Here is a 24,810-nt window from a genome sequence, read left to right on the forward strand (position 1 = left end):
CGGTGTCCGGCTAGATTTGTTTTAAATGTCCCGTTTGTTCTGGAAACACACTCCGCACTCTTGTTTGCTAAAAACGCATTGATCCGACCAACCAGTAGTCTGCAGGTTTCCATGTCACCTTTTGGGCTCGCCTCAGCTCGCTTGGAACCTCGACTGAGGTAGTACTAAAAAAAGTACCTGGTAGCAGGTCCCAGGGACTTTTTTTCGTAATGGAAAACCAAAAAAAGCGAGTACAGCCGAGGCGAGTCGAGTAGATACCACGCAGTGGAAAACCGCCAAGAATCAGTCACCTATGTTGTCATATATTGGAAATAGTGCTAGATAACACTAATTTTAACATGTTAAATGCACTTAATGTGAGGACCAAGAGTGTGATGATGGCCGTCTGACCCACGAAGCTGAGTCTGACCTGCCACCTAAGAACAAACCAGCAGGGTTCCCGCTCTTTTAGAAATTTTTGACAATACAGTACACCACATGCTCAGATACAATTATATATTTAGTAAAGGTGTGCAAAAAAAAAAATCAATTCACGATCATATCGCAATTCAAGATGTAAAGATTCAAAATTGAGTCATAGGATTGCAAAAATCAATTAAGTTTGTATACATATAATGGGAATGGGAAAAGTATCTACATTTACATACTGTGAATAATTTTTTAAAATTAAGAATTTTTGAATCAAATCTTGAGCCTAAAAATCGATATTGAATCGCGACATGTTCAGAATCATGCACCCTTAATCTTTAGGCTTAGTGTTGTTACATTTAACCCTCCCGTTCTTCCGGTCAAATCTGACCCATTTTCAAAAAGTTTCTAAATCCGAAATTTGGGTTTCCTTCAACCAAATTGTCAAAAAGAATCACATGGGTGGTTCCACGCAACGCTCCTCACAAGTTAAATAACTGATCAGTTTACTATTGTCACTAAATTTGGGTGTTTTAATTTCATAGCATTTTAAGAAGAAAAAAAAGATTTAAGAACACTGAAAAAGTGACAAAAATAGGGAAAAAAAGAAAAAGTCCCCAAAAATGCTGGAAAGAAAATCGGCAGACATTGTATAAAGTGAGAATGAACTTCAGGAAAAGTTAGACAATGTCAAAAAGTGACAAATATAGGAAGAAAGCTTCAAAAACTGGGTCAAAACTACAAAAATGTCCAAAAGAAATCATCAAAGAACTTTGGGAAAAGTGACCAACGTATCTTAAGGTCTTAACTTAAAGCTTGACCCAGAAAGACTAAATGTTGGTCGACGGGAAGACAGGAGGGATATTCCGTTTTATTCTTTAAGGTTCATTATAGGGGACGGCCCCACCCATCACTGCCAACTGTACAGTGAGGTCATCAGCAATGGCACAAAGCTCATTCCAAACACTAGCTGGTCCCTCACATGAACCAACTATGTTCTACCTCTGGATACGCATTTTTCGGGGGTCATTAGTTGTTACCTGACCCCTAGTAGCCTGTAGCTGTCTTGATGTAGATGAATGAAATCTTTTTTTCAGTTGTTCTGGTTGCTTTTGTTGTATACAGTATGTAAATAGAACCACTGATGACTAGTTTACTACAGTTTTCTTGTGACCGAAACATATATAGATATTTTCAGGATATGTGGAAACACTTACCAGCAGCTCAGTGAGGTTAACAGTTACACATACAGAGGAAAAGAAGGCAATGGTTTGTTTTCCGTTTAGTTTTAATACAAAAATCCAGAGATATCATACATCGCCATCTCAGATTTCATCTTTCACATCAGAACCCAAATCAGAGGGAAAAGGGGAAGAAAATAGTTTTTTTGGGGGGGAAAGAGGGGAACAGAAAAAGTAAAACAAATTCCAGATGCTCATTCATTTACTCGCCTTATAACATTTACACTTCTGTCACTTCGGGCAACAGGCATGGATGCTGAACTCTGACCTCTAGAGGAGCCAAATTAGCAGAGAAGAGGCCTCTGAAGTAGCATGGTTCCACTCTGTTAGAGTCCCTTGTGTACATGCAGATAAAACAATTTCTAACAGTGACAACAGCAACACCACAAGTGACTGCCAGAAGGCTCAGTGTAAACCACTTCAACCAGATCTAGAAATGATAATCATCAATAAGAAGAGTTCCATTGATCCATTATGGACAGAAAGGTGTCTATGGTATTGCTTAGATCTATCCAACTTTCTCAGAACTATGTAAAAACTTTAAGAGTAGCAGTGTATTTGAAATGGAGCACAACACACAACCTTTACAGTTTTTAATCTGTGCTACAAAGGTGCTCCATATTAACAGACAGAGGATTAGATATTCCCAAGTTTAACCAGGAACCACGAGGGAAGCACAGTCTGACCAAAGAAAATCAAAAAGAACTGTTCAAATGTGAGGAGACGTTCTTCGCGCTGTGCCCCCGCAGTGACCGGGCCTTTCTCACACACTCCACTGCCTCATGTCGATCAGTGGTTTCCTGGAGCATTACAGCAGATACAGATATGCGTATGGATGTCTTCAGGGTCTACTTTCAGTCCTCAGTAACTCTTCCTGCTCAGCTTCCTACAGATGTGTCAAAGATCAGATCCTCTCAGCTCAGTCTCCCGTCCCCCAGTGACAGTTGTCCTATTTTCATTTATATTAGCCTTTTAAAATTAGGGGAACGCTGTATGCCATAGGCGTTTTGGAACAGCACTGAGTCAAACTCAAGTGGTTGCTGTCAGTTATTGATCATCTCCGAGGAAACCAACAGTCCGAGCCAGTTCCTCACAGTTAGCCAATAACTGTGCTTTCAAATTCAGCTTGGTTGACAGCTTTATTAAAAAAGTAAAATGGCCATTTTGTTATCTTCCTTCTTTCCCCCCCCCACCCGGCTTTCCCACAAAAATACACAACCGCACACATGCTCTCAACACACACACACACACACACACACACAGACAGACAGACACATACACAGTCCTGATTTTCACCATGTGGGAGAGAGCCAAGCCAAGCCATGCCAGGACAGACCAGATTAAGCTGAGCCAAAGAACAAACCCTTTTTCGCCTCCCATGTCTGGCTCTACAAAATGGCTGCCAGGCGTACCACAAGGCTCCATGCTTGGCCCAATTCCTTTTCTCATCCACTGTTCTGCCGCGCTCACATCTCATTGGCTAGCTCCTCCGTTTCAGTGGAAACATCTCCGTTGGCGATCTTTGTGTTCTCCTCGTATCCGGGAGGCGCAAAAGCTAATGTGTAGGGGTAAAGCTTGCGACACTCTGCGCGGTACGACTCCGCACGCTCCTTACAGTCGCCCAGCGTGGCGCCCCGAAGACATTCCAGGACCTCTGTGCAGATCTGATTAGGGAAGAGAAAGGATAAAGGAAAATCTGGGAATTTATTGTATTTCTTAAAAAAGAAAAAAAGACAACAAGTTAACCTTAATACTGATCCATCAACAGCTGTATACAATTTAATTTTGGTGAAATATGGGCTGTACTCTGTGTACCATATTGAGGTAATCATTTATAGAAGAACTACATCACTATAAGTATTTCCAATGTGGTATCAATGTATTATTTCTAACATTTTAAATATACATATAACTCATTTTTACCAAACAGTTGTCACAATGCTTAATCCTTAAATGCGTACTTGTATGGTTCTGTTGTTGAGGGACTCATCTAGTGCAGTGGCCAGCTCTATAGCCTTCATTTCTGTCGATGAGTCCAGATACACCATCATCTTAGCAGCTGCAGGAAGAGAAGAGTGTGTGTGTTTGTAATATAGCTTTTAAAAATGATTCAAGAATATGATTTGGAGACAAAGACTATTTTGTTTTTATAGATTATTTTCTGGGGCATTTTTAGGCCTTTATTTTCCCAGGACAGCTTAAGACATGAAAGGGGAGACAGAGAGGGGAATGACACGCAGCAAAGGGCCGCAGGTCGGAGTTAAACTCGCAGCCGCTGCGTTAAGGAGTAAACCTCTATACATGTGCTGTAGTGTAGTGTTGTAGGTACTGTATGTGAAAGTAAGTATTTTGAGTAAGAGAGAACTAGTGATCAAACGATTTATTGTCCGGCTGATATTCACGTTTTTACGTGCATCGGCAGATGTGTAGTTGCTGCGTTCGCCAATTTTCTCGGCATTGTTTACAGATAGGCGTCCACACAGGCAGCTCTGTGTTGCTAGAAAGGCTGTGTAGTTCACGTGCAAACCCTGCACTGCCCGTCCCGCAAAAGGAGAGTGCTGGAAGCCTGCTCTTCAAGACCGCTGTAAGTCTTAAACTTTAAAAGCATCTTTTAACTGTTTGACTTTGCTGAAATATTGCCAAACACATCGAAATTGAAAACACGTTGCTCTATATGTGCTTAGGCAAGTTTGCGGGTCAAAATGGAAAATGCAGATACCTTTTCTATAAAACTGCTTGCCATTGTTTTTAGGGAGCTGCAAATAGCTAAGTTGTAGGCTATCCGTATCCATAGCTGTTAGGAAAACTGGTCATAGGATTAAGTAATGCCGACACTATTCCGTGGGAGTTTTATTAAGCAGCCACTTGGCTGACAGTTTGGACGTGTGTGGCGAGCACACACGCACGCATGCATGCACGCGCATTGAGACTTGTAACATTTGGCATTATCGTGTCATTTTTATGATGTAAATTGAGGGAGCAAACGCAGCATTGGCTCCAAATATCGGCAGCCTGTATCGGCTAAGGGCGATGAAAAGGAATAAATAAATAAGTAAATAAATCTGTATCTGCACTTAAAAAAATCCATATGGTCAATCCCTAAAGAGAACCAAATGTCTTTTTCTGCAGCAGTTAGAAACAGACACAATGGAATGCATGAATGTTGGAAGAGGGATTTTAGTGTTGCATGAAGGTTTTCTGATGGCCAGAGGAAGCTCTCAGTCCTGTGTATTAGAGATGAATAGGAAGCAAAGCGTAAGAGGGAAATATCCCATACGGACTGGTACAATTATGTCAGGTACAACATACAATCATCAGCTCCAGGCTGTGAAAAAGTTTGTTGGGAAAATAATAACAGTCAGATTCTTTATAATATCTATAAATAGATATAGACCTATGAATGCAGAATCTTTAGGCAACAGGACAAGATTTGGGTATTAATAGCGTTCTGGTTTCTATTTCTCTGAGTAGCTCTGACCACTCACGTATGAGCAGGCTTTGGTTGCATACAGTTAGACAGTCAGTGTGGACAACTTAAGAGACAGAAGGCAAAAGCCAAAATGCAATCCTGAAACCCATCGGCTATTGTCTGGCTACACCGCAACCCCCCACCAACATATTGGCCATTGCCACTGGGTTATATGATTATCCCAATTTGTGTTCACACCAAGCACAAGGCTAAATGGGAACCGATCCTTGAACAACATCGCGCGTGGGAGAAGCGTACCAGCCAGTCGGTGTGGTATGGAGTTGGAGTGCTTGTTGAGGTAGGCCTGGTTGAAGCTCATGGCATTGCTGTCTCCGAAGAGCCGGGTGATCTCCTGCTTCAGCACGGTCCGGACCACCTCCGGCAGCTCCTTGCTCTCAGAGACTGAAAGAAGGAAAAAGAGGAAGATGAGTGAGAGATTTAAGGAATGTAGAAAACAAAACACAACATATAAATAAAGTGAGCATATTAAAAACTTTAAGACATGCAACCAACTTCATCTTTACTACAAATGGTGATTCAAATGGTATTAATGGAGAACCCCGTCTCGTACCTCCTTTAAAGAAGCGTACTAGACACTGGTGTAACCATGGGTGGTCTGGGTCAATGGCCAACGCTCTCTTCACTGATTGGAGCATCAACAGGTATTTTTCTGAAAAGAGAAGACGGATTGTAAATCTGTGTGAACCAGTAATGAAAGTCAGGGACAGAGTATCAACATGGCCACAACTACAGACAAGTCAGTGAAGCATCATTTGAAACGTGCTTGCCAACCTTTCCTGAAGTAGATCTCAAAGGCCAGCAGTTGTGTGTCTATTTTGTCCTTGACCAAGTGTTTGAGAGGCATCAGGAACTTCACAGCTTCTTCCAGTGGATTTTCTACCTATGAACAGGAAGGGCCAGAGAGGGCATCACTTTAACGGATTCTGCTTGCCTGATCGCTTGTTATTCTAAGTGTACCCGTGTGAGCGGCGTCGTTTTTTTCTCTCTCTAACCTTGACCAGCTTGTCAGGTATTAGCTCCTCCTTGGGCCCGCCGATCTCCTCGTCATCATCCTCCTTCTTTTTCTTCTGGTTCTTGAGCTGCTTCTCCTTCTCTGCGTTCTTCTTCTCCTCCTCCAGCTGGGCCTTTTTCTGGGCTCTCCGCTGCTTGTTTCTCAGCTTCTTCAGCTCTTTGTCCGAGAGGTTAGCTGGAGATGAGAGCAGGGCGTTAATGATGGACTAAATGTGCTACTTTTCCTCTTTCTTGTCAACAGGGTTTACGCAGGTTTCAACAAGTCAAGTTTAAGACTGTTACGACCTTTTTAAGACCATTATGAATGAAATGTTACATCTATATGTGACATGAATAAAATGAAAAATAGAATAAAAGTGTTAGAGTAATAATAATATTAATAATAAGTACATATACAGCTAACTACAGGATTGAAAATAACATTTTAATGAGCATTAGAGTAAGCAGTTCATGGACATATAGAAAAATTAAGACCTGTGTGAAATTGATAACCTAGAACACAATACTTCAGCACATTTAAGACTTTTTAAAAGGTCTAAAATGTTGATTTTAAAATTTTTGACTTTTTTTTCTTTCTTTTTTTTTTATAGACTTTTTCAGACCCCACAGAGACCCTTGTCCAGAAGAGCATTTCAATAATATAGGTAAATGGGACAGGCTCTCACCAGATTCAGCCTGCAGCTCCTTGCTGTCGTCAGTCAGGGGATTGTCGTGGAGGCTCAGGTAGATCTGGATGGCGCTGATGGCAGCCTTGTAGTAGAAGGGATGCATCCGGAGCACGTCCTCCAGCTTCAGAAGGTCCACGTAGGAGCGTAGCGTCATCTTCCTCATGCAGTAGGTGTGGAAATCAAATTGGTCGTCTGTTATCTCCACAAAATGCTGATGAGAGGGGGGGAAGTAAAGAGAAAGATATTTAAAAAAATGTTTGCAACGTTTGCATTAGACCTAGGGGGTCTAATGCAAACATTGCATGCATTAAAACACCAAGTATCCCATGATAATTACTCACTCTTTCAATCTCGTGGCACTTCTTGAGGGCTTCCCCAAACTTGTTCATGGACTTGTAGGCGAGTGCACACTCCGTCTGGAACCACATGCACTGCATCTCGTTTAGGTTCTCCACTGCAGAGGCTCCCTCCTGGATAAAAACAAAGCAAAAACACATGCACGAACAAAGTAAATGACAGAACAGGGACACGCTCAAGTATCACGTCAACTGCTGCTCTAGTGTCCTACACACAAATCATAGGAGACTAGAGTTGCGTTGATTTTGCCTGGTCCGGAACATGACCAGCGCCAAATACAACTTGCCTTGCTAGCAGTGGTGGGCAGTAGCAGCTTTAACTGCATCTCGATAGAGCTGCTGTTCTCTGAATCAAAAGCTTTTCAGTAGCTTGGCTCCTTTATTAAGTGTCCAGTGTGTCCACACAAGCTACATTTTCCCAGGCATTTGTGAAGCTCAAAGGCAGCGGAGCATTCTGCTGCCACCGGCAAAAAGACGTGTATGGAAGCATAAACCGTAAAATATCTATCTATCTATCTAGTTTTAGTTCTTTGCAAACTGACCTAATGGGAAAAACAACCATTTCTCAGCTGTCTGTGTGTACTTGACTTTTTTCTCACCCGTGTGAACTTGGAGCACATTTCCTCAGCCTCTTTGACCATGCCAGCCTTCAGCATGTACTTGGCACACTTGGAGTTGATGAATCTGTCAGCAGTGTCCAGAGCCTGGGCCTCATCCATCCACTGAGCAGCCTCTTTGATGTTCCCAGCATGCTGCAGGTAGAGAAATGTCAAACCCACAGTGAAGACAAGCAGCACTGCAACATCCAGCTTCTGTTACAATAAGCACACGTACAAATGTGGTGTATTTTACCTTGTAAATCTTGGCTTTGATAAGGAAGAGCTCGATGAGTGTAGGCGTGCTCTCAATGGCTGCATTTATGTATTCTAGAGCCAGTGTCTGTTGGCCAATTATGTTGTAGTGCTGTGCCAGGAAGTACTGCACCCAGAGCAAGGTGGTCGGTGGTTCCTCCTTACCGTCATCTGCGAGTGCAAAGAGACATAGTGTAAGTTGTTTTACAAGGCATTTTGGGTCAGTGGATCCGTTTAGATTTTGTAGGGACAAATGGAACAACAAGGAGCAGCCAGTGAGCCGTAGCACACGTCCAACTCCTCAGCAAGGTGACCAACGTGCATGGCATGAAATTAGACTAGGACTGCAATTATTTTGACTGCCTTTTGAGAAATCAGTAAGGATTACAATTTACGCTACGTACACACTCAATATTGTTAATTAGAAAGACAATATTACAATCCTGATTTATACAATTTGTCCTCACCGTTCTGGTTGAACATTCTACAGCTTTTTAATGTGGTTTCATAGCCGACAACCAAGTCCTCTATTATTGCCACCTGCAACGAGAAAGAGGACAGAGTACATTACCTCACCTGCTAAACGGATATACACAATAAGTTAAATCTAGAACACTTTGCCTCAGATTGACCCTTCTCCCATCAGCGCATTATGTAAGCAGGTTTAAAGCGAGGGGGAAAAAAGTGTCATTGTGATTTAGAGCAGTCATCTGGCATATCCAGCAGCAGTACACTCACCTTTTCTTTGTTGTTGTAGAGTGATTTAAGGGTGGTGAAGACGGGCGGACAGCCTTTGCTGAAGTTCAACCGCAGATACCTGTCCAGACACTCTCTAAACTTCTCCCCTGCACAGCAATGTGGTGAGAAGGAGAAGATTAGAAAACTCTACTCCACTTCTATTGAACAGGTAACTTCAAATACAGGTGGAGTAGAAACTGGGAAACCAAATAGCATGCAAACAATCAAACAACTGAGGCTGAAGACAGCTGCTGGCTTGTTCATTTATTCCTAAGACACACATGGACATTTTAACTAAAGTCACTGTTTTAGTTGAAAGGAGACAATTTATTGGCCACACCAGAGAGGAAGTTGAGGGGCAGCCGGCGAGGAACCAGTCCTTTGGGAAACTTCTCCCAGGCGTCTTCATAGATCTTTTGTCTCTCTTCTACACAGCCTGGAGAAAGAAAGAAAAAAACATAATTCAGTGGGGCTGACAATTGTAGATTGCACGGTGAATGTGGATATTTAAGTGTCAGTGAAGATGATGCTGGTGTTTCTAATGTGTCATACTTGGCTTTAGGGCGTTTTCCAAGCCACGGTAATAGGACCAGTTCTCAGGGTTCCTCTCTTGAAGATGGCGGTAGACTTCTGTTGCTTCATCCAGACGCTCCAACTTCAACAGTATCTCTCCTATAGAAACACGAGAGAAGAGCTTAGGTGTCAAAGCACATAGAAAGAGCCAAATTCAACTGACGACAAAGAAAGTAATGTGCTAATGCTTTCCATTAAATAGGACGCCATTTGGCCTGATGGTGGCGCTATGACTTAAGTCCAAAACTTTGAAAGGCCAAGCTCCTTACACGGTGAGTTAGACCGACTTGAAATTTCTAGCACAAGTCCTGCTCACTATGCTCTATAGTAAAACTTCTTGGACCATGAACATTCACAACAGTTTTTTTATTTTATTTGCATAATGTGAAAAACTTAAATGAATACACTTGTCAATTTTGATTCTGTCAACACCGAAATTGGTATGCAGCATAGCGGGACTGAGATACACATTTCTACTATAAATGAGCAAGATTGATGAAAAAATATGGCCGCCATCAATCAAAGAACTTTTAACGTTAAGGGAGGGCTTAGCGGGGAATTGTCTATAACTAAAGTTCTTCTGGACTAGTCCTGCTTAAACCTGATGGAGACGTCTGGCACGAAGACCTGAACGTACATACCAATTTACGTTGAAATACGATAAAGGGGGCAAAATGGCGTGATTTATTACATTTTTGCATTGAAAGAGGTGTGCTTGACCTCACCCTATTTTCTGCAGAATTAAACCAGCTGAAACGTCTTTACTCCAATTCGTAAAGCCCAAAATCCGCTCAATGCTGCTTGCGGCTTTGATTTTGGTGATTGGGCTGTTTCCTTGGCAGAGAAAGGGTTTCAACCCTGGAATTGCCGCTTACGGTTTTATTCTCTTATCATTATTTGGGGTCACCTCATATACTGCAGCCTGGATTTACTACTGACGCTGGGTTGAATGAACATTGGTGGGTCTGCGTTATTTAAATGTCTTGTTTTTTTGTTTGTTTTTTACTGACAGCAAAATGTTACCAGCAGAAATAACGGGTGTTTCCACAACTCCAGCAATATGATGTGTGATATCTGCTGCCTTACGTTCCTAACCCAGAGATGCTCTAACTCAGAGCTGCTCTAGCCAGCAAATGTGTTTTTCTTTGCCCGTCTGCGGCACAGTAGCCTTCAGAGTATTGACATTGACAGAGAAACAATGGAGCACAATGACTCACCTCGTGTCTCTTCCACAGCCAGTTTGTCACAGATCTGTTTCTCATAGTTTGACAGATGCTCAAGGGCCTCCTTGTACAGGCCTGCTTCCCTCAGCACCTGGTTCTGGTACAGCAGTAGCTCGCTGTATTCGTAGTCCACTTTGTCTGGAGACGTCTGAACAAACAAACGGGAGGGGTGGGAGTGAAGTCAACATTTTCTACAATCAACAGTGAAAAACTACTGGAGCTGCTGGGTGGACTTCTGCATCTATGCTGTTCAGGAAACTGCATCATTCTTCGTGTATTGGCGCAGTTGCCTAGTCACACCAGCTGGTTGTATTACATCGATGGCACAAAGACAGGAAGCAGATCAGTCTTATCAGGAGTCGGCCAAAGAGAGTGAGCTCCATTGTTGTTGTTACTGATGCAGAGAACACACCCATGTTTACAACTTTTGAGAGTAAGAATTGAAGAAAAAAAAAGAAGCAGCTTAAAAGCGCACACTGTACACTAACTCGTATGCATCAATGAGCTGGTCAAACATGTACAACAAGAAAACAGGAGTAATCCCGTTATTCATCTTAGACTTATCTTAAACACTTCATACGCATGGCTCTTGTATAAAGGATGCCAGCAACAGACTTTGTATGAAGAGAACTGATGAGCAGTCATAGAGACTAACCTGTTGTGTTTTCCTGAACTCCTCAATGATCTTTGCAGCCATCTCATAGTCTTCCAGGAGATGATAAGCGATGGCGTAGCCGATCCAGGAGGCCCGCTGCGCCGGCCGCAGCTGCAACAGCTGGTACCGTGTCTCCTACAGAACAATATGCCAACGCTTACCATCAGAACCAAAGGAGTGGCAAAAGAATCAACATATGTTTGCTGTATGCGGACTCTCTCGTGCGGCCAAAAGGATTCGTAATGCAATGTGTAGCTGGAGAGATAAAGTAGGAGGAAAAGAGGCGGTACAAAGTGGAGAATATACAATTTGCCAATTCATGGTGTTAATAATAAATTTCATTTATTTAGCGCTTTTCACAAACTCAAAGCTGCTTAAGTTTGTGAAAAGCGCCCATATTGTCACCAGGTTTTTACTAGCAGGCTAAGGGAGATCTAAAAATCACTTTCTCTCGCTTTCATCCATATTTTTAATCCATTCCACTGGACTTTTCATCACACCTCTCACTAAGTAAGCATCTAAATCCCAGCCTGTGTCCCGTGAGAGCTGTTCTACATTGTGAAGCCTGACTGCTGATATGCTCCGTCCCCTCCAAACCAGTGCCACGCGGCACCCTGAACAAGGAAGAGCGACAGAAGGAAGAGTGTATTGCAGAAAAGTTCTTTACTCACCAATTATGTGGGTCAGTTTTATTCTTGTATTACAAAGAAAAGTAACCATTTGCTTCTCACAGCTGGTTTTACGGCTGAACTTGTGACCTGACCCTAAGTGGGGCAGGATGACTGACAATGGCTTTTCATTATGATAATCCAACACATCTCTCAGAATAATTATTTACCAGGATAGAAACCATGCACTTATAGTCCCCCTGTCAGTGCTCACCCTGTAGCCCTCTAGGTCTCTCATCTGGATCTGCAGCAGGGACAGGTCTCGGAGAATCTGCAGGTTGTCCTTGTCCCACTTCAGAGCGTTGCGGTAACACTTGATGGCCTCGTCGTACTTCTTATCCGAGCGCTGCAGGAGGCCGTATACGTGCCAGCCTGGGAGGCCCATGGAGTTAAGGAACCGTCTCCATATAATCTGATGCTAACAAACTACTATTAAAAAAGGTATACAGTGGTACACACAGATGTGGTGGTTACGGAGGTGGGGTGGGGGGGGGGGTCACTGTAGCCCAACATGCCTCTCCAGGATAGAGGAGACTACTGATTTGACTGATCCATGTATATATCACTTGAATGTTTGTTCTGTAACATGTTTTTCTTAAATATTAACTTCTTAAAGAAGTCACATTCTGCTGACAATTTCAAAACAGGTTGTTGGTGGGGGTAATAAAACACAAAAACATGATAAAATAAAATAACTTAAACTTAAATAAGACATTTTTTTCACAGGCTCCTGTGTAAAACAAGAGAAGAGAAGACACGTGAATGACTGGTGAAGCTGAAAAACGATAGCAGAATGTTGTCTGCTGAGAGATATGTTGACTTTAGGCTTAGTCTGCCCAGGACTTCTGCTGAAAATGTGCACAGATTCCCTCTTGGTCCTGGGAGCCACCGGCAGAGGATGTGCTGCCTATGCTCAACATAGACAAGAGCTCCACCATGGTATCTCAATGTCCTGTTGCATCAGACACACATCCACTCATTTTACAAAATACACAGCAGCTGACGGTCTTAAATCAAGATTCTTGCATCACTTTTAAAGTTTAAAATTCAATTGTTTAATTGCGTTTTCACACTTTGCTCTGGTCCAAATCCACTGATGGGTTTGTAAACTTGGAGTGTTTCCTATATCGGTTTTGTTTCAGATGGAGAAAAATCCAAATGTGCCAAAATGCATCACTACCAGCGCTTGTTGGTCAGATCTGTCTGGAGCGGGAGCAAGAAACTAAATACTGGAAGAAGGTCCTGTGTTCTGTATCAAACCATCTCATTTCATTTTAAAATAAAATTCAGACATTGTTTCAACGTTGATACGTCTGCTCTTTGAGACGTCGCTCTGCCGGTGCTTGGCTCCAACTTTAGCCGCAGCTGATTTGACCACGGAAATGCGAGCCTGAACACTAGTCTATATCTGTGGGAGAATCATTGCAAGCATCTACAGTTTGCAGGGTGTGCTGCACCACAGATTGCAAGAGCAGAGTGCGATTGCTGAATTCACACCTGCCCAAACCATCCGCCCCAAGGGGGGAGACCAACTCTAGCGCGATTCAAGCCAACTAAATGAGTCAGGTGTGTTTACTTCAAGAATTGTTAAGGTGCTGCGAGAACAATAAATTGACGACAGCTTAACCCAGAGCATTTCTCCTTCACTAACACACAAACGATGTGTGCCATGACATGAATAAGGATACAAACGTGACTCCTGAGGTCATTGCGCAGGCCTCTTCTCACCAGGTCGTAGGCCTCCTCCTTCTTCCCTAGACAGTTCAGGGTCAATCCCTTCATTGCTAGGGTCTCTGTGGGAAGACAACACAGGTACAGCAGTCTGTTAGAAATACAGTACGTATTGCCCATTACCAGCACAACCTTTTCATCCATCTTTCCATCCGTACATCTGCTGCTTACCTCCATGCTCGGCAAACTTGGGGTTAGATAGAATTTGTTTGCAGAACTTGAGCCCATTTCTGTACTGCTTGTGTTCGTAACATCGCTGTGAAAGGAAAGAGAGAGAAGTTACACAGGGTTCCCCCACACATTTTCACAGGCAAAATTTCAGAAATTTCCATGACTTGTAAATAGGACCCATAAGATATATATATATATATATATATATATATAAAAAAAAAAAAACTATAGGTTAAATTTTTGTATGAAAATAAACAACCTATTCAAATATCTAATAGTCAACACATTTATTTTTTTTAAAGGTTTACAAGCACATGTGGGAAAAACAGAACCAATTGTACTATCAGTGTATTCTTAATGGATTATATAATTCATTTCTGGATGCAAGACTGAAAATTAATTAGGCAACATAAGTACACGTAACCTAAAAACTACATACCTATCGCTTAGTTGAAGAGTAGGTAGAATTTCAGTCAAAATATTTTCTTTGGTTAAATACAGCCCTAACAAATCCATGGCTTTACAAACTTTTTCAGGGATTTTACTAAGTCTGTGATTTTCCCCAAGATCTTGACGTTCCATGACTTTATGGAATTTCCATGACCGCAGCTAACATGATGTAACACTCATCCTGAAGTTCCCAGCCTTGTCCCAACTAATAACAACTTGCTCAACTTAGCAAGAAGAAAAACTATGAGAATGAAACTTGTGTCGTTGTTTCGTTTTTTTTGTGATCCATACCGATGAACTACAAGCTGGTACTCGGGAGCAAGATGTCAACAACAGCTCGACCTGTAAGTTACGTTATTCCACTAATTACATTTAAAAACGTTACATTGTGTAAGAATTTCTCCCATCTAGCTGGGAAATTGTACATGACAACCAACTAAATATTTCTTTCTACTCCTTCCCATTCTCAGTGCGTTTTAGGCAAATGCAAAATTATCATCCATGAGAGTTCCTTCCAGTGTAATAAAAGTTTTATTTTGGTACTATTTCAACGCTGACATCAGCTATCAGGTTCCCAAAGATATGCCAGCTAATGTTAGTAAAGTATCAGTGCTTTTGTTATTCTGTACATTGTATGAGATTAATAGTGTAAAGCCATGTTTACAGCATAGGAGAGAAGCAACAGAGGTTTGTGTTTTTTTAGACATTTCTCTGAGCAGTATGAACAATGTCAATGAAATCAAAACGATGTCTCTCTCTTTATCGTTTACACGCAGCTGTTGTAGCTGTAGCTAGTCTGTGTTACAACTGCATGACGTCAGTTGGCTGCCAGGGAAATAGCGACACATGATTACGTCACAACAATCCAATACTTTGATTAGTTGGTGAAGTAATTACACTTAAATAAGCACATATTTATGAAAGAAAAGTTTTTTGTTGCTAAAAATCAACTCAAAAAGTTACACAACGGAGATTTAAAGACAATAATGTCTTTAAAAGACAATGTCTGTTACTTTCCGAGTTCGGGCAATAAATTCAGAATGAGTCATTGTTGTTCACCACCAGCAATTAGATCATTACAACAGCAGCACATTAATATTCCCCCAAACTATCCATATCAAGATTTATCTATATTAACATATCCTTCTACTGTCCTCAGCTAAGCTTAAATGATGAATTAAAACTTTAAACTTTAAGACACACATAGTATTAGTCCAAGTTAAATAAATTACCAGCTTTTTGCCCTAAAGTTATAGTAAGCTTTAGTAAGCAGTATCAACAGTACACCTCTCTTTTTAAGCTGAGCCTGTATGTGTGTCTGTGTGTCGAAGAGTTAAGCTGGCAGATGGCATTTTGTTGTCCTACTGTTGACTTCACTCATGTTGAAAAAGGAGGACATCAACCTCACATATGGGTTTCAAGGTAGATTATGAAATTAGAACTAATTCACTGTTGAACTAAGTGGAGGATTGTACCATCAGCAGAGACTTTGGGCTCAGGACAGAACAAACAGGCTAATGTCCTTAGCCTGTTTGTTGCTGGATGGTGATGCTTTGTCTACATACTGCACTCTAACTGAGCTGCATAAAGGACAATATGACAGAGAATCGTGCATACTGGCGCAAAACAGTTGCCTACGTGTAAAAAGATCACCTGTTCAAGGTTGTAAGGGGCTAATGGAGAGTAATAGGACACATGTTAAGAGATGTACACACACAGCGAGCCATAGTATTCGCCTCAATGGCACAGCCTCATCACCTTTACCCAAACCATCTGACAACAAACTATTACAGCAAAACTATTGTTAGATTTGTTTGTTGTTACATAGAATTAGTGAAAATGTTTGGTTCAACTCAGTGCTCTCCATTGTCCTGATTCATTCCACAATAAGCATTGGGTCTTTGATAATAACTACTAAAAACTGAAAATATAAACAGAATACTGAGCTCCAGCAAAAAGTTACATTGAGAACACAATTTGACATAGGCAACAAGTTACCGGTTATAAAAGGCATACTACGGTATGAAAGAGTCACAGTTTCAAAACCACTAAAGTTTTCCACTATAGCGTTCCTGCGGCATGAGCCATTTTCAATGATTCATCACAAACAGAAAGCGTCGGTCAGAAATCACGGCCCCTCCCGTTGCTGTTGTTGGTGCGAGTGTCTGTGCGTGATGGCTGCAGGAGATGAAACCCCCGACCTCTTCCCGCACGTCAAAACAGGAAGCCGGCTATTTGGAAACTTTTCAGGTGCTGAAACGCCCCAGACAGATTCAAGGTAACGTAACGCTGTCTTTGAATGAACATTTGCAACCAGCTATGTAGGCTAACGGAGCTTGTTTAACAACAGTGAAATTTACTTCAGGCTGCTAATGATGGCTAATGTCAGCTATTTTCCATCCTGATGTAACTTCACTAAGTACACATTTTCTGCTAAGTTAGTACTTTTACTGTAGTGTTCAAATAAATTGAGCTGGTATCACGTCTGTTGTTTAAGTCTTCCACCATTGTGTACATCTGGTTTTGAGACTGTTGTACAGACAGAGCACATTTAACCTTGATAATGATAAATGAAAAATAATTATAAAATAAAAACAAAAAATAAAATAAAAATAAAAAAATTGTGGTGGTATGAAGTTTGGTTGTCTGCGGACACTGAGTGTGGAACAATGTTACCGGGCCCTCTGGACAGGTGATCTGAGACTCCGTTTCCTGCTGGTCAGTCAACAGATCACGATCGGTTTAATTTCATTTAATTGTGCTTTCAATTGGAAATCTGTCAAAGCCGGGGCTTTAAGCTGCAGGGCTCACTGGAAGGAGTGCAAATGTTAGATTTATAGAAAACATTTCCCAACGCCACATTTGCATCATGTTGGATGAAGGGTGGTGAGGAGGAGAGTCTTGGAGTTACAACTCACATTAGTGAAGAGCAACTGAAGAGGACAACGCTGCAACATCGTACAACAACTTTTCACATGGTACCACGATGTCAGCCTACTTCATTATCTTTGAATGAGGGATGGGAAATATATCAATGTCTTAATAGGAGACTAGATATTGTCTTAGATTTTGGATATCGTCACATGAAAGTGTTGTGTTTTTCTGGTTTTAATGGATGCATTACCGTAAACCGATGACATTTTCTATTATTTGCCTTTACCCACCTAGTCATTATATCCACATTACTGATTGTTATTCATCACAAATCTAATTTTACGCACACATAAAAAAAAATCTTTTTTTAAACATACTATGCAAACTGGAATATCTAGAATCTGCACCCTACTTTGAATGCTATCAATCCAGAAGAATGTCAGCCAATCAGGAGACAGGGCCGCCGAGCAGGTGTAGCCAGTTTCACTGATAAAAGTTAAACTCACTCCACATATTATATTTTATTATTATTATAATAATAATAATAATAATAATAAATACTGTTGGATCCCCAGTCCCCCAGGACATTACAATTTACACTCTGTTTTGTAAGAAATCACTACACACAGGCCAAAAACACACGTGCTCAGGACCTATCCATGCACAAATGGAGAGATGTCAGAGTGAGTGGGTTGCCAGCTGAACCAGCCCTGCCCAGGAGGTGAAAAGGCATATCTCTCTCTCTCCACACTTCGTACTTTGGTCTGTACTGGGACTCGAACCAGCGACCCTCCAGTTCCCAACCCAACCCCCTACAGAATGAGCTACTGCCATCAGACTGCCGTTCTCAAGTAACCACAATTGGATGACTTAGAGATCGCCCAAGCCTACCTGGCACCTAAAGTGTTCTATGCACCCAATACTAGGGCTGGACGCTATGGAGAAAATCAGATATTACGATATTTTTGACCAAATACCTCAAAATCAATAGTGCAACGATACTGTAGAGTTGACTGTTGGTGCTTCACAAAATATTTACACAATAAGATTAATGATCATCAGTAATGTGGACATAATAACTAAGTGGGTAAAGGGAAATATTACAACAGTCTGGTAAGTTCAGAAAAAAAAAACGTTACTGTAATGCAGCCTTTAAAACCTGGAATAGACAACACATAGACCATAATACGATATCCAAAATCTAAGACGATATCAAGTCTCATATCACAATAACAATATATTGCCCATCTCTACCCAATACTACTCATAATCCATCTAGACAGTGCTGGTGTTAAATATCAAGTTTTCACCTGACCTGACTCATTCACAGACTGTCAATCACTGAAACCACGCCCCTTTCCAAGCTTTTATAACCCCGCCCTTCAAGCCTGTGCCACTTTTTCCCGCCAAACAAAGCTGGCAGAACAAAGAGGAGTGATAAAAAAAAATCATCCATACATCCAGCCACCCACCATCCCTTATTCACCTGCAACCAGTGGAAACCTTGTCCCTGCACAACAATAAAACCTCGGGATCCTGTGTTTGAATGTGCACACCACATCAGATGTTCAGTGCACCAACACCATCAGCACTTAAGTTTTTTCAGCTGGATACATCATTTCAACAGGCAAACTCAGTTCCACTCTACTTAACCGGTCCCGCAGCATGTTGAGCACTAAAACAAAAAAACCGCAAGAGGCTCCCCCTCGGGGTGGGCCTGTTGCTACAGGTACCGCTGCAATGAAAGGAAAAACCTGGAAGACCAAAATTAAAGAATTCTATCTATTAGTCAGAATAAAATGTTTTTATCAATGCCCTGTGTGGCACTTTTCATATTCTCCATCAGTCATGTTACATTTGAACCCCCCCACCCCTGTCTGCAACACAGTTGTCATTGGGAGAAAATGGGAGAAATTAGGAACGCCTAAGTCAAGCCCTGCAAATTCAAATGCACCACAAAAGTGTTCATGTCCAAACAATGCAATAAAGCATTGATGAAAATCCCCATTTTAATGGCGGTCAATGGTGCCAGGTCCACATTGAGGTTAGGCTAACAGGACCACAACAGAACAAAATGGAAACTTATGAAACTTCATTGCCATGCAGAAATTGGAGACCTGCCAACTTCTAATAATGCATTTGGGCACTCAGTCTTAGAAAGCAAAAATAAATAGGGGTGTGGCCCACTCTCATCTCAAATCCCCCACTGCAGAAATGGTGATAACGGTCATTTTATTCTGGGGTTTGTCATTCACACAACAACAATTTCAACTAGACAATGCTTTCAGATGTCTTCTAAACTAACAAAAACTATGGTCACCTCACTTTTTTGATAGACAAGTCTTGAACAATGATGTTTGGCAGAAAAACCTGACATTATAATCTGATAGATGCCTTATAGTTCTTATTGACCAAGTGATTTAACTTAGCATGGTGTTCCATGAGACATTTTTCACAATTCAAGTTTATTAATTGATTAATTCTATAATTAAGCGTTACATTAGGGCTGGGATGATAGAGAAAATCAAATAAAATTATATTCTTGACCAAATACCTTGTTAAAAGAAGAAAATAGTATTTACACAATGAGATTCATGATAAATAATCGTCAGAAATGTTGATGAAATGACAAAGTGTGTAACGGCAAATAAAAACAGCCAGAACAATCTGTTGAGTTCAGAAAATGACATCCCTTTACTTTAATGCAGCCTTTAAAACCAGGAAAAGACCACACTTAATATTACGATTTTACTACATTTGAAATCTAAGACGATATCTAGTCTCATATCACAATATCAATTTAATATCCATGTAATGTCCAGCCCTATGTAACACAAGAAAACCAACTTCAATCCAACACATTAAACAGTGTGATGCAACAACAGTTCACGGGGAAGCTATAGCCTACCAGCAAAATACAGGCTCTAACTTTTCAAGATCAGACGCAGGTCACACAACTCTGGTCTTCCTGCCAGAGGTAGAGTGAATGAATGCCCTCTAACAATGTGCGGATAACTGATAACTAAGCCTCCAACTCCCAGCAGAGCCCCTGCCTTTAAAACAATAAAAGGTTATCTGAACTGGTCGCTGCCAACATGTTCCACACATTTCATGGACAGAAGCTAGAGATGAATGCAGTGTCGAGATGTTTAACAACCCACACTGACAACCTATAACAACTTGTTCAACATATATATAAACAAATTACACGAGTTCCTAGACAGCTGTGAAACCCCTAACTGAGGAACTAAAGTTAGGTACCTTCCTTTAAAAACCTTCCTAAAATTTGCTTTTACAGGAAGGGTTTTCTTCTTCTGTTTATTACAAAAATTCCGTTGTTTCTCTAATTTCGATTCCTCTTTAATCACTTTTATTACACACTTTTATCAGGTCTTAAGTTCTGTGGTTTTATTCATGTTTGTGTGTTAATAATAAACTATCATATCCTGTAACCATTAAAACTTTACCTGCCACTATAAAAAATGTGGGCAGCATATAAACAGAGGGGCGACACAAGGATTAAAATATGAAGGAGGGAGGGATGGATGGATGGGTGGGTAGCTAAGTTAGCTAGCTAGCTGCAAGAGCTAAGCAGGCCTAAAACAGATTTGCTGACACAGTCACATTGGTCCATCCCTTGCTTCTCGTTTTCACACATGACCTAGCTAATCCAACATAGACCGGTGATGCAGTCCTAGGTCCAGGACTGAGAGATTAAGACTGACAATTACCCAAATTCCACTGAACCAAGATATCTAACTCTACTTGGCTAGCGTTAGCCAATTAGCTAGAGTTGAATGGCCAGGGACTGAGCTCGCATAGCTGGTAAGCATGACCATAAAACGTGCAGTTATATTCCGGTAGAACACTTGCTATGCATTCAGTTAACAACAAACAAACGCCATAACAGATAAGAAGTTGCTAGTTTGATAAGCTAACTAGCTACTACTACTAACAGCATAAACTACCGCAAAACAACTTATTGGTTGTTGTGACAGGTGGAGAGGCCTTTCGTAACTAACGTTAGCTTGGTCTGGCTACCTAAACAAGCGCTAACATGCTTTTAGTGGTGCTGCACTTTAATAACCATGAACTCGTCCGTCAGAATAACAACAGAGTCAAGAACTAGCTACCATTTTGGCTTTACGTTCGGTGACAGCGCATGTCAGGTCCGGGCGAGCTAGCCCATTCAATGGAGCCATTTTGCTAACACACTCAAACTAAAGCTAGCAGCCGGAGAGCTACAGACAGTACCGCAAATGAATCTCTAAACTCGTAAGTTGTTTATATTGACGACACCTGTCGTTATGCAGCTCTTTAACAATTAACTCACCAAAATCCTTTTGAAGAGAGCGTTCTCTTTAGGCGGTAAAGTAACTGTCGGCATTGTTGCAGTTGAGATCAGTTCCCCCCTCGACCTCAGCACATGTAGCTAAAGTTAGCCTGGGTAGTCAAGATGAGTAGAGTTGAGTGATGATGATGGCCCAAGCTTGCTCGCCGGCTTTCTTTAACTGTCTATGGCTTCAGCTGCTCTCTCCGCTCGATTGCTCCGTCTTCTCTCCTCACTCACTTCGTCGCTCCTCACGTGATGACGGAAGTTCCGACAACTTTCAAAATGGCGGCGGCTGCCAGCTTGCCTTTCTTTTACTGTATATTGCTTTAAACCAAATTTCTGATCAACATTCAATACAAGTATTGTGTTGTAGGTGGTGTTTTGTGAATTCAGTGTGTTAACTGCTGTTTTTTTGTTTTTGTTTTTTAAATTTTCGTTATTTCGATTTCGTCAATTTACTTGTTGCTAGCTTCTTGACCCTGGTGCGAACATGTCTTGCTGTGTAGCATACATGTGTTCTAACAGACAAGTCCCTTCTACCGGGTTAAGCTTTTTCAGGTAAGTCCACAGTCTCCATCTGTTCAATGCGAGATTATGATTATTTGAATCATCATTATGTAAGCCTGACAATTCTTTCATGAGTATTAAAAGTAAAAAAAAGTAGCATTATGTGCAGTAGTTGAATTAATTGCTGTAGCAAGACCCACGTAAAGCTAACGTAAACGTTGCATTTGCTTCAGAGCTGCTTTCTTCCCCCATCAATAAGTATTTTTCTATTGTCCTACATGCTGTACTGAGTCCCACACTAGCTTATAGTGCCCATTTGAATGCTTTCTACCATTTTTAAAACACCACCACAGTCACATACTATTGTTTTGGTTGGATTAGCTTGTGCATTCTGGGGTGAACTGGGGTGGGGGGGGGGTAGTGAGATCATTTTAGGGTAGCATGCAGATTCTTTGAGAAGAAAAATAACTTCATCCAATTGGTTTCATTTCCATTTCATTCAACACATTCAAACTGTTGGCAGTCTGAAAACCAATAATATAGCTTGGGACTTTGGAGATTCATTTTCTTGAACAATGTGATATTTTTTATCTTGTCAGGTTCCCCATGAAAGACAAAGACAGGTTGCAGCAGTGGATACACAATGTCAAGAGAAAGAGCTGGACACCAAACAAGCATTCTCGCCTCTGCTGCCTTCACTTCACACAGGACTGTTTCATCCATGGGTATGGACGAGTTACCCTTAAACCAGACGCGGTGCCAACCATCTTCTACCCACATTACCATGTGAAGGTCAGGGTGAGGCGCAACAGAGTCAGTAAGAACACAACAGTTAGTAAGACTGACTCTGCCAGACGAGCACGTAAACTAAGGAACGTCAGTCATGACCATGATTACATTGGTTGCACTCCCAGTGAACAACAAACAGTTGAGATGAATATAGCCAGAAGCATCCGTAGCCGTTCTGCAGATCATGGTGCATACACGCTGAAAAACACTCAAAAGAGGAAGGTGTCGTCTGTTGAAAGTAGCTTGCCTTCTCACGAGAAAAAATTGAGGAAGCTTCAAGAGCAGAGAGTTAGAAGACTGAAACAGAAAGTGAAGTCTCTCTCCTCAGTTGTCACTGATCTGAAAGAAAAGCTCGATTCCACCAAAGAAATCAAAAGATGAAGGTAAATCTTGCCGCTCAAGTTTTCAGTAGCAGCCTGGCAGATGCCCTAGAATTCTGCAACAAGGAGCTTCACTTGCCTCAGTTTCATGGTTCTGAGGAAACCGTCATTACTGCTTCCTCACACCCCTCCATCCAGGGCAAGCCATTCTGGAGTAAGGCCCACAACATCGCCAAAGACTGATCTCACCTCGGCCAGACGGTTCACCCCGTTCCCCTCCAGGATGCGTTACAGGTCTCTATGCACCCGGACCAGCAAGTTCAGAGGAGACCCACAGACATCTGGTTGCCTGTGCCTGATAAGCTGAGCCACGACCAGGGGGTCGCTTTGACAGGGGCAACAAGGAGGTAGCCATCAACATAAGTAATAAAACCACATGACATTTCTGTCAAAGCATGTCTACTTGAAGTGTCTACTGTGTGTTTCGATAATAAATATTGAATCATTTGGTTAATAAATATTGCTTTATTGAAACTTGTCATGATTGGTGTACAACCAGTGTCAGCCAAAAACGCAAATTTAAAAAAAGTAATAAGTCCCTATCCCCTCTTTAGCTACATCGGTCGTGGGGAAGAAAACGGAGGCCATGGGGTGGACGTAGATGGCACGGAGAGGAGAAAGTGGGGTGACTATTGAACAGTGTATTGTCTATCAATGTAATGTATCAAACTAAAGAGAAAAAGGCACACACACTACCTCAAAATAATTAACATTCAACTGTTTCATGTTATAAAAAAGGTTGAGAGGTTTAATCCAGCACCGCCCCTACTGGATTAACACTCAAGTCTTCAGCTAAATTATATTTAAAGAAAGTATTATCATCACCCCTAGTGGATACATAAATGTAGTTTCTAAGAAACAGTTTAGGCTTGTTAAATTCAGTTTGAGGGTGATGCATGGAAACCCCCCTGCATCCCCAAGACAAAGGTAGCCATGACACTGTTCACCCATTTACGGGACTTGTCAATTCTCCCCGGAAGGCCCGATCTCCACCGATGTCTCTGGGTGACGTCAGACAGAACAATGATCAGCTGAGGTAACCGCCGACGGAGATGTACGCATCCTGCTTCTGAGCGATGCTCCTCCTGCATCCCAAGTCATTCCCGCCGCAGTGAATCAGCAGGACAACCGGTGCTAATCTTCCTCTAAGGGACCGGTAGCCATCCAAGTCAACCCCAGCTAAAGCAGTGACTATTGGCCCCCACGGTATCTGCCGCTCTCTTCCCCACGACGAATGTAACTGCTGCCCATGATCTAAATCCCTGGACCTGTTAATAGCGTACAGTAACCACAGTCAGTATTCGTATGTTAACACACACAAGTAACTGGTCTCGGGCCATGGATTTCTCTCTAACAAAACACAAAAAAAGACTATAGGCATATACAATAAAACACACGCTCTTGTCTGTCTATATTCAACTTTAATCTAAATTATACAATAGTTACATGGCTTACCTTTGTTGTGGTTAGGCATGGTGTTGGCTAACTTGTGCTGCTAAATGTCAAAAGTATTTGAACCTATGAGGAAAGACAAATGAAAAGGGCAAGTGCAACCATTAGTTATAGATGTTATTGGGGACATTTGTTATTGTCCATCTGTTATTTAACAGGCCAGAGCAGACGCTTTTGTCCAATTTACTGATTTAACGTTTTTTATTTGACTGATTTCTCCATTTTATTTACAATGTAGATA

General features: G+C 41.5%; 3 protein-coding genes across 9 annotated transcripts in view; 1 reads left to right on the forward strand and 2 right to left on the reverse strand.

Annotated features, from left to right (window-relative positions):
- The window catches only part of LOC117954934 (fibrous sheath CABYR-binding protein-like), a 27,084-nt gene extending 25,444 nt beyond the window's left edge, over window positions 1–1,640 (reverse strand). For all 7 annotated transcript variants that reach the window (XM_034889023.1, XM_034889065.1, XM_034889058.1 and 4 more), the window contains exon 1: window positions 1,626–1,640. The gene's annotated coding sequence lies outside the window, so the exon portion shown is untranslated. The remainder of the gene's footprint in view (window positions 1–1,625) is intronic.
- Window positions 1,641–1,684: 44 nt separating this feature from the next.
- naa15b (N-alpha-acetyltransferase 15, NatA auxiliary subunit b) lies at window positions 1,685–21,703 on the reverse strand. Its single transcript, XM_034888841.1, has 20 exons — window positions 21,442–21,703; window positions 13,785–13,869; window positions 13,571–13,675; window positions 12,097–12,254; window positions 11,215–11,349; window positions 10,554–10,707; window positions 9,316–9,435; window positions 9,104–9,199; window positions 8,764–8,870; window positions 8,493–8,565; window positions 8,027–8,196; window positions 7,774–7,926; window positions 7,160–7,288; window positions 6,816–7,029; window positions 6,132–6,325; window positions 5,911–6,019; window positions 5,690–5,788; window positions 5,377–5,520; window positions 3,611–3,708; window positions 1,685–3,313 (listed from the first exon to the last, which is right to left on the reverse strand). The coding sequence occupies exons 1-20, from the start codon at window positions 21,493–21,495 to the stop codon at window positions 3,116–3,118; spliced, it is 2,595 nt and encodes an 864-aa protein (XP_034744732.1). The 5' UTR covers window positions 21,496–21,703; the 3' UTR covers window positions 1,685–3,115.
- A 3-nt stretch (window positions 21,704–21,706) lies between these two features.
- Window positions 21,707–23,692, forward strand: LOC117955016 (THAP domain-containing protein 1-like). Its single transcript, XM_034889113.1, has 2 exons — window positions 21,707–21,999; window positions 22,548–23,692. The coding sequence occupies exons 1-2, from the start codon at window positions 21,932–21,934 to the stop codon at window positions 23,116–23,118; spliced, it is 639 nt and encodes a 212-aa protein (XP_034745004.1). The 5' UTR covers window positions 21,707–21,931; the 3' UTR covers window positions 23,119–23,692.
- Window positions 23,693–24,810: the final 1,118 nt, after the last annotated feature.

The sequence above is a fragment of the Etheostoma cragini genome, chromosome 2 (genome assembly GCF_013103735.1).
Source record: "Etheostoma cragini isolate CJK2018 chromosome 2, CSU_Ecrag_1.0, whole genome shotgun sequence".
Lineage (NCBI taxonomy): Eukaryota > Metazoa > Chordata > Actinopteri > Perciformes > Percidae > Etheostoma > Etheostoma cragini.